This window comes from Impatiens glandulifera, chromosome 6 (genome assembly GCF_907164915.1).
Source record: "Impatiens glandulifera chromosome 6, dImpGla2.1, whole genome shotgun sequence".
In the NCBI taxonomy this organism is placed as follows: Eukaryota; Viridiplantae; Streptophyta; class Magnoliopsida; order Ericales; family Balsaminaceae; genus Impatiens; species Impatiens glandulifera.
This window is the reverse complement of record NC_061867.1, coordinates 30,642,849-30,653,227: the sequence shown is the minus strand read 5'-3', so window position 1 is coordinate 30,653,227 and position 10,379 is coordinate 30,642,849. Positions and strand designations below refer to the sequence as shown.

Below are 10,379 nucleotides of genomic sequence, written 5' to 3'. Positions count from 1 at the left end.
GCCGGATATTTATTTGTTCCACATTTCTTCTCTTCGTTCTCACCTTCAAACTAGGGTTCGTGAATTCAAACTTAGTTCCAGCTACAGAAGCTTCACACTGAAATTTCTATTTTATGAATTTTTCAAATTTTAGTTATTTTGTTGAACTATTTGGTCAATTAATGTGTAACGATAGACAAAATTCTTATTTAGTGTATATTATGACTATATGATCATGTTCTTGAACTCTTATTTTCTAGAACTATTAATGATTTTTATTTGTAAAAAGACAACCCGCAGACTGGCCCGCCTAACCCGCAATCCACCTTGAGTTGAGTTGGATTAGGGATTTTTAGCCCGCCGGGATGGTGGACCATCCCGCCGTCGACCCGTCAAACGATGAATTTGATGGATAAGTCTGCCCCGCCATGGGTTGACCGTCTGATTGCTCTATATATGTTCATCATGTAGTTGAGTCACAAATTCAAAAGGCACAATATCCTTCCAAAGTTATCAGTTAATATGGATTCATAACAATAGCATGGACAATCAAAATATATGAAATTTTAAAACTTAGAAACATAAATAAATAAAGTATTGAATTTGCTAAATAGCGTTTATTCGGTAAACAAAGTATGGAAAATAAAACAAATTACATAGTTAGTAAACTAATTATCAATTAGGGCCAGGTGGCAAATGCTTGGGGTAGATCTTTGATACCTCAGCAGTAACACCCTAGCAAACTCTTCCCTACCGTCGCTGCCCACCGGAGCTCCGTCGAAAGTGTTCTGATCATGGAACTGCTGCTGATTGGATGCCCATGAATCCTGTTGTTGAGATGATCCAATATTTGGATCAAACTCAAAGAGATGTGCCATGTCATGGGTGGCAGCGCCAGCAAAAGGGAAGTCCGACATGAACAGAGAAGACGGCGGCTGTTGCTGAGGTAGTGGTTGACTGGCTACATAGGCTTGGAAGGTCGAAAGCTCAGATTGAAGAGTTATGACCTATATAATAAAATCAAAAGCATATTAATTAACAAGAATTTCTACTAAAATTATGGCTTGTTAAAATTAAATTTTCTAATAAAATGAATTAAGAGGAGGGACAAGATAGTAGTACATAAAATATATTCATATAATGTTTTGTTAATGTTTAAATACAATTAATATCATGTTTGTATATATATATACAAAAGAGAGAAGCTATATTAATGGACGGATGATTTCAATTAATTATTATATTATCATAATCTAATATAATCACTTTTTTATATTACCATAATCTAATATAATATATTTATTTTTGTCAAGTCACGTTAATATAATATATTTATTGAAATGTTCTTTTATAAAAAAGTTTTTTTTAACTAATAATATATTTATCAAAATAACGTTTATAAGATTAAATAATCAAATAAAATCAAAATGTTATAATATTAGTAAAAAAAAGTTAAGTCAAAGAAACATAAAAATATGTTAAAATAACATTTGTGATGCTTGCTTCCAATTTTTCCATATGAAGAAGAAAAACATTAATTATATTTTTATTAAATAACTATTTTTCCTTTTTCATGTGTGTGGAATATGATCGGAGTAATGAACAATTGAGAGCAGAATATCCTATCCATATCAAACAAATATTGTAGGCATCATTTGCAACGTTATTATCAAGAAATGACTATGATAAGTAATCTAATTAATTTTTACAAAAATTATTAAGCAAACAACTATTTCGATAAAAAAAAAACAACATTTCATACTAATTTTAAAACTATTTTTCTCTACAACCAAAGATATAAAACACACTGTATAATTACACAAAAATATATTCTTAGAAGATTTGACATATATAATTATAGTTTTGATTTATTTATAATTTTTGTGATTAATTTATTTATGATAAACGTTATGACTTGTATATAGATAATTAAGTACCTAATTTTGGAGAGTATAGATCTCAGATATGCAACTAAAGATAGGATCTCGGAAACGAGCACGAGCCTCCAAATATAAAGTGAAAACATCATCAACTAAAGATATGCATTATAAGCTTGGAATGTTGCTCGCTCCGAAAAACTATTTCACTATACTTCTTTGAATCAAATACAGTTTACTGGCTAGCTAACTGTTGAACAGAACAGACTCTGTTCAACTTACAATATGATTAAGAGTAATTATCAGCTAGACAGATTTTGATTCTCTCTTGAACTTGAAGATGTACAAATCAGTAAGTGCTAGAGTATGAGATTGATAGTAGATAAGGCTGGTAGGCTCGTTGTAAGGCGTGTACAAACTTGTACCTCGACCGTTGTCCGTGAGGATCTATATATAGAGTCAGGACACGAACGGTCGAATCTTCTAGATGGACACGTGGCAAGCGCCCATTTAAAAGCCTCCATAGTACAAGAGTACAGTAGGCTCTGTGCACAAGGATCGTGGCCATACCAAACTGGTAGTGCGTCGGATATTCTTCTAGAAATGTCCTTTACTGAACAAGTAGTGGGAGGAATATTCGCGTACGTGGCGTTCATTCATTGGATACAAATAACTGGCGTACCGGTCTGCACAGATGAGTGGAGCATGAGTAGCGTATAGCTAGTTGATCGTGGGTAGACGTATGCTAACTTCAAATAGCTGTTGAAGCGAGGCATTAAATGTGCTCCATTAGACCACCAAGTCTAATGGAGTTAGACTGCACATCTAACTACGTATCTGTTAGACTGCACGTCTAACTACGCGTCTGTTAGACTGCACGTCTAACTACGCGTCTGTTAGACTGCACGTCTAACTACGCGTCTGTTAGACTGCACGTCTGTTAGACTGCACGTCTAACTACGCGTCTGTTAGACTGCACGTCTTACTACGCATCTGTTAGACTGCACGTCTAACTACGCATCTGTTAGACTGCACGTCTAACTACGCATCTATCAGACTACACGTCTAACTACGTCTAATACCTGTTACAGTTCATGTCTAATTTAGTATATTTTTGATGCACCTGCACAAAAACAATTAGAAGACTTAATTTCATTCTTAATCAAAGTTTTACTAATACATCATTAAAATAATGTTAATCAAACTAATTTGACCCAACTGATACCATGAACAAATTCAATATGAATTTGTTTATAAGATGACTAATAGATGTAAGAATCAATAGCGCTGAAAGATATGATAAAGAGTGAAATGAGAAAAAATAACCCGATAATCTTTTATTTCTCTTATTAGTGTATTAATACTTATACAAAGTGGTCCCTGTACTTTCAGTTATTGAAAACTTCTAGTAGTTATTTAACCGCTCTTAATAATAGTTCTAACAATTCTTAGCAGTTAATTAACTGCCCCTAACAACACTTAGTAGTTAATTAACTACTATAAACCATCTAACAAATTACAAATAATATATTAACAATTATAAATCAAAGAATTATACTCAACCATATTCATCAATTATTTCTTCAATTCCTCGCTCATAGTATCATAATCTCTTTCAAATCAACCACCTATATTTGCACCTCAATCACAATCACTTTAGGAAATCATGATTACGACCGGTTGTCAATCTCTCTTTCTCTCATTTCTTGATTTTCAAGAAACTCATAAGCATTCATGGTTATGTTTGTGATCGTCCTTCCGATTATCGGTTTGTCTACATGTGGCTCATTAAAAAAATGGAATTATATATAATGGGAAGCATATATACTTCGATAAATAAGAAAGAATGCAAATAAAATGGAAAGTGCTGATTGAGGAAGTAGGAAAGCAGGTGGCTCATAATCTCATTTTCAATGTTTTTTAATGAACACGGTGATATGAAAATTAAAATATAATAATTTATAATAATATTTATAATTTTAAAATAATATTTTAAATTTTTTAAATTAAAATAACTTAAAGAATGAGTTAAAACCAAATTAAGGGTTAATTATTATAATAATTACACTCTAATTAAGGAAATTATTCAAAAATTCAAAATAATTTGAGATTAAATTATTTTATTTATTTTATCCAAATTAAACCTAATAAGGGGTTAAAATTATTTAATTATGATTTAAACACGAATTATGTGTAATTATTGGCTTAAAATAATTAAATAAATACCCCAAAATATAAAAAAAAAACAAACAAAAAATAATGGACATAATTTTTATTATGTTTCCAATTTTTTAAAGAATTTTTTGTGAAGATAAATGCAAGAAATATGTTAAAATTCGATTTCAAATAACCCTTTTATAAAAAATAAATTGATAATCCTGTGTAGCCAAAATTATGTTTAACGGTTGCAGTAGAACTCTCAGCCATAGGATCAGCGCTGGATTTTTATCTTGTGCCTAGGAATCGACTACGTAGTCGGTTGTAGCCAAGCGCGCACACGCCCGGGTCCATAACAGATTGACTAACGGGACGCTAACGCCCGTTAGTCCAAACGCTCCAATGCTAACAGATTTCCAATGGAACGCAACGATAAGAACTCCAACGATATAATTGGAATTGAATTCGTCCGCCCCAACCGACCTAGATTAATATAAATACTCCTTAGGTGACCCTCTACTAAAATATCAAAAAATATCACATCTTATGATAGGATCGGTGCAATCAATAGAGGCGGGAATCTGACTATTGTTAGCAACTTCGGATAAACGAATTGATATAAATCATGTTAGAGATTAATATCACTTTCTATTCTTCGCAAACTTTACAAACTCTTGAAGCGATTCAAATGCGTAAATGCTTGTTTAGATTTGAAGTTTTGAACCAATGAGAGATGAAAGACAGAAGGTAAGGAACACAACAAGTTGTTTATGGATGTTCTGAGCAAACTCTCTTACGTCACTCATTCTTCCAACAACCGAAAGGATTTCACTATATACTTCTTTGAATCAAATACAGTTTACCGATCTAGCTAAATACTTTGTTGAAGAGAACAACCATTGTTCAACTTACAATATTCACTCAGCTAGACAATTTTTAATTCTTTCTCTCTTGAACTTAGAAAATGATAGATATCAGTAAGTGCAAGAGTAAGCTTGTAAAATTGTAGAAAATGAGCAAAGTAACCGGTGATTCGGCAGTTGTCCTTGAGCATCTATTTGTAGTAGAAGGGCACCAACGGTCGAATCTTCTTCATGGACACGTGGAAAGCATCCATTGGAAAGCCCCTATAGTAAAAGAGTACAACTGACTCTGTGCTCATGGATCATGGACATACTGAACGGTAGTGTGTCAGATATCCTTTTGGAACTGTCATGTACTAAACAAGTAGTGAGAAGAATATTCGCATACGTGGCGTTCATTCATTTGATGCAAATAGCTGGCATACTGGACTGCAAGAAAGAGTGGAGCATTGTTAGCGTACAGCTAGTTGATTGTGGGAAGGCATATATTGACTTCAAACGGCTGTTGACGCGAGGCATTAAACGTGCTCCATTAGACTGCCAAGTCTAAGGGAGTTAGACGTCAACGTCTAACAACGAGTTCCATTAGACAACCAAGTCTAATGGAGTTAGACTGCAATGTTTAACTACGCATCCCATTAGACTACCACGTCTAATGGAGTTAAACTGCAACGTCTAACTACGTATCACTTCAGACTTATCTAAAGGAGTTAGACGCCAACGTCTAACTACGTTTCCCATTAGACTACCACGTCTAGAGTTAGACTGCAACGTCTAACTACGTATCTGTTATACTGCGACGTCTAACTACGAATCTGTTAGACTAGCACATCTAACTACGTATCTGTTAGATTAGCACGTCTAACTACGTATCTATTAGACTAACACCTCTAACTACGTATCTATTAGACTTGCACGCCTAACTAAGTATCTGTTAGACTTGCACATCTAACTACGTTTCTGTTAGACTAGCACGTCTAACTACGTATCTGTTAGACTTGCACGTCTAACTATGTATCTGTTAGACTTTCACGTCTAACTATGCATCTGTTAGACTTGCACGTCTAACTATGTTTCACGTCTAATTTAGCATAGTCTGATGTAACTACACAAAAACAATTAGACAAACTTAACTTCGTTTATTTAATCATAATTACGTTTTAATCATAATTAAGTTTTAATCATAATTAAGTTTTAATCATAATTAAGTTTTAATCACATATCATCAAAATAAAGTTGGCATAGAATAAAATTCTCTTGATTATTTTGATCAAAATAATTTGACCCAACATCTTACAACCTAAATCAAAGAATCAAAATTTCGGCAAGAACTGTATTTTTGTAAAATCCTCTCCGACGATCAAAGCTTTGATCTAGGTTTCAGGAAAGACACATCCTAGGAGTGTTCTCTAGTTGTTGGTAAACTTCCAAATTCATTGTATTTCGATTTGTGATTGAAATTTGAATTTTTTCTGAGTTTCGGCCACACATGATCACACATTTATTTTTATTTTAAAACCTTAAGTGTTTGTTTCAAATTATTTTTTTTTCACCCTTTTGACTTTAGTTTTGATCTTTTCAAATACACAAAATATTGAAATAAACATGGAAAATATTTTATTAATTTATTTAATTTATTTTTTTTATATTTTTAGGATTTAAATAAATAATTCTTTTAGGTGAATTTGATACAAAATTCACTCAAAATTATTTATTTTTGTTCTTTAATTATTTTAAACTTATTTTGAAATAATATGGGTATAACATTTATATCAAAAAAAATTATTTTTTATTTTGTCCTTAACCCCTAATTAATTTGATTAATTAACACAATCGCAATTAATTGTTTTAAATTGGTTTTTGACAATGAAGTTAATTATTTTGATCTTATTTATTTAAACACAATTAAAAATAATTATTTTAATATTATAATTTGGAGCGTTGATTTTTAGTATTTACAATATCTAATAATTAATATTTAACATATTTAAAACAAATTTCGATCAACTAATTAAATAAAATCAAGTAAAAAATTACTAATATAGTACCAATTTCAAACAAACCTTCTTAGTAAACAAAAATCGTGAAAAAGACTGGTTGGTATATTTAAAAAAAAATCGTTTATAACAAATTATATGTTTTCAAGTTCTAATTGGGTGGATAATACATTTGTATTGTTTGAATTCATTTGAATTCTTATAGGTCACCAATTCCAAATACTTCCTAATGAAGCGAGGTCTCTCTAGAAGTAAGGAATAATGCTTCAAAATATATATATACAATTTTTTAACACTAAATTTTAATTTATAAATGTCATGGAAGAATCAAAAATATATGAAATTTTCAAATTTAGATAAATAATAAATAAAGGATTGAATTTTCTTAATAGGGTTATTCAATAAACAAAGTGCGGAAAAGAAAACAAATTACCATAGTCATTAACAATAACAATTATTTGCTAAATGTCAAATATATTATTAAAAATAAAAAGTGATTCAATTAGTGCCAGGTGCATGCTTGGGGCAGATCTTTTCCTTCCACGTTGATTCCTCATCAATAACTCCCCAGCAAACTCTTCCCCACCGCCGCTCCCCACCGTAGCTCCGGCGAAAGTGTTGTGATCATCAGGTAACGGCTGCTGATTGGCTATCCATGAATCCTGTTGTTGAGATGATCCAATATTTTGATCAAACTCAAAGAGAGGTGCATGTCATTGGCACCACCAACCAAAGAGATGAAACTAACATCATAATGATTCACAGAATCCCAATTCTTGAGTGTGTGAATTAATTTAGACCCATTAGGCTATGTAACTTTGCCTATAAGATGATTTCAAAGATTTTGATGAATAGACTATAATATCTCTTAAGAATGATTGGAAGTAGAGAACAAGGAGCATTAATTAAAACCGACAAATCCAATACTCTAAAATTTTCAAATTCATCAAAAACATTTAATTAAATAATAAATAAATATATATATTATAAATATATTAATATATTTTTATCACAATTATATTAATATTTTTATGTATATTATGAATTTTTTATAAGTAGATATCTTAATTATAAATTTATTTTATATTTTGTTGAAATTATGATTAGTATTAATATATTTTAATTTTGTGGCCACAATTTTTTTTTAATAGTTCCTCAAATACTCCGGGAAGCCCCCATGTAATTACACCAAAATATATTTTTAGAAAATTTGATATAATTATGTTTTTGATTTTTTTCTAGTTTTAGTGATTAATTAATTCATAATAAATTATATACATACCATTTTGGAGTGCAACCATATATAGGATCTCAATGATATGAGCCTCTCCAAGTATAAAGTTAAAATGGTATCAATTTGTTCTTTATCAAGATATTAGTTAGAAAATATTAAAAAATTACTAATATAATACTAATTTCAAACAAACCTTCTTATTAAACAAAAATTGTATAAAAACAAGTTGGTATGTTTGAAAAAAATCAAGATCGATAATTGTTTGGATATTCTAACTTTTTTTAAAGAACTAAAAAAAATACTAGCATAGTACCAATTTTAAACAAACCTTCTTAGTAAACAAAAATCGTAAAAAAGACTCGTTGGTATATTTTAAAAAAAATGTTTTCTAGTTCTAATTGGGTGGATAATACATTTGGATTGTTTGAATTCATTTGAATGCTTATGGGTCACCAATTCAAAGACTTGGTAATGAACCGAGGGCTCTCTAAAGGTAAGGATTGAAGCTACCATTGCCAAAAGAAGGAACAAAGCTTCAAAATATATAGATACAAGTTTTCAAAACACTAAGTTTTAATTTATAAATGGCATGGAAGAATCAAAATATATGAAATTTCTAAACTTAGATAAATAATAAATAAAGGATTGAATTAGGTTATTCAATAAACAAAGTACGAAAAAGAAAACAAATTACCAAATTCATGAGCGGTAATAATTATTTGTTAAATTTCACATATATTATTAAAAATAAAAAGTGATTCAATTAGTAACAGGTGACATGCTTGGGGCAGATCTTTTCCTTCCACGTTAATTTCTCATCGGTAACTCCCCAGAAAACTCTTTCTCATCGCCGCCATCCACCGGAGCTCCGGTGAATGGGTTCCGATCATGGAACTGCTGCTGAACGGCTGCCCATGAATCCGGCTGATGAGAGGTGCCATGTCATAGGTGCCATGAAGAGAGGTGCCATGTCATAGGTGCCATGAAGACTGTAGCTGTTGCTCGGGTGGCTGCTGAGGTGGCGGCTGCCTGGCTAATTGGGCTTGTAAACACACAATCTCTCGTTGAAGATTGATCACCTATGTCCACAAAGGTATTAAAAAATTAAAATTTTAAATAAAATAAAAAGCATACCAATTAACAAGAATTTCTACCTAATATCATTGGTTGGTTAAAATTAAAATTTCCAAAGACATATAATATTACATAATAATAATATATATATATTAAAAGAAGATGACTTTATTTTTAAATTTGAATATTATCAAAAACTAATATAATATTTGGTAATTTGGTCGTGACGTCAATTTTTATTTTTAAAACGTTTAATTTGTAAAAAAAATTCTTTAATTATTAATATATTTATGAAAGTGACGTCTATAAGATAAACAAATCAAATCAAAATATTATAATATTAGCTAAAAGTTAAGTCAAAAGAAACATATAAGGTAGATATCCCTTCACAGTGTTACGACATTTATAGAATTATTTTTAATTACACCCAATTATTTTTAGAAGATTTGACCTAATTATTACATAAGATCACCATATAATTACACCCAATTATTTTTAGAAGATTTGACCTAATTATTGTTCTGATTTGTTTCTAAATTGATGTGATTAATTAATTCATGTTAAATCATGTTACTATTGATATTTAAATGCATAAGTACCTGATTTTAGAGAATAGAGATTTGAGATATGCAACCATATATAGGATCTTGGAGACGAGCATGAGCTTCATAATTTAAAGTCCTAACTGCATCGGGCCGTTTGTCGATCGGAATATTCGTTAGAAGTTTTGTAACGTTGCTCGCTCCAAAAATATTATGAATCGATGCAAAATTGGCGGTTCCTTTATCGGAATCAAAGTAAGGTGCAAATATGCAATTGTTGAGGCATTTCTTTCGCATGTATCTACAGGCTCCGCATGGCTTGATAACGATTCTGGCGCAGGAATAATTGGTCTCGGTGCTCATTGTTTATTTTTTTCTAAGAGAAGTTTGAGTTATTTTTGGGTAAAAACTTAGGATGAATAATGATTGAACTTATAGTTGTGTTTTTTTAGATTGGTGATGGTTGGTAGTGTTCTTTTAATTGTAAAGTGAAGTAATAGAAAAAGAAAATTAAGTTTTATGGTTGTAATTAAATACTATTTAACTTTGATATTTTAGAATTTTTTTCATAAAAATATTCACACAATCTATATTTCAACCATTAGTATTCTAATATCTTTTATTTTATTTTTATAAAGTTTGAATTTAAAAAAAAT

At 30.6% G+C, this 10,379-nt stretch overlaps 1 protein-coding gene across 1 annotated transcript; it reads right to left on the bottom strand.

Moving 5' to 3' along the window:
• Positions 1-647: 647 nt before the first annotated feature.
• Positions 648-10,020, bottom strand: LOC124943474 (LOB domain-containing protein 30-like). The gene is made up of 3 exons (XM_047483974.1): positions 9,868-10,020; positions 7,383-7,535; positions 648-986 (listed from the first exon to the last, which is right to left on the bottom strand). Exons 1-3 carry the CDS (start codon positions 10,018-10,020, stop codon positions 648-650), a joined length of 645 nt encoding a protein of 214 aa, XP_047339930.1.
• Positions 10,021-10,379: the final 359 nt, after the last annotated feature.

Bases quoted from the DNA above. Each gene is read 5' to 3' on its own strand.
- LOC124943474 (XM_047483974.1), bottom strand. From the start codon at position 10,020: ATGCGAAAGAAATGCCTCAACAATTGCATATTTGCACCTTACTTTGAT. The intron at 7,536-9,867 runs GTTAGGACTTTA...TCTCAACAACAG, and splicing joins TCGACAAACGGCCCGATGCA to GATTCATGGATAGCCAATCA. The intron at 987-7,382 runs GCACTAATTGAA...TTTATTATATAG, and splicing joins CTGCCCCAAGCATGCACCTG to GTCATAACTCTTCAATCTGA.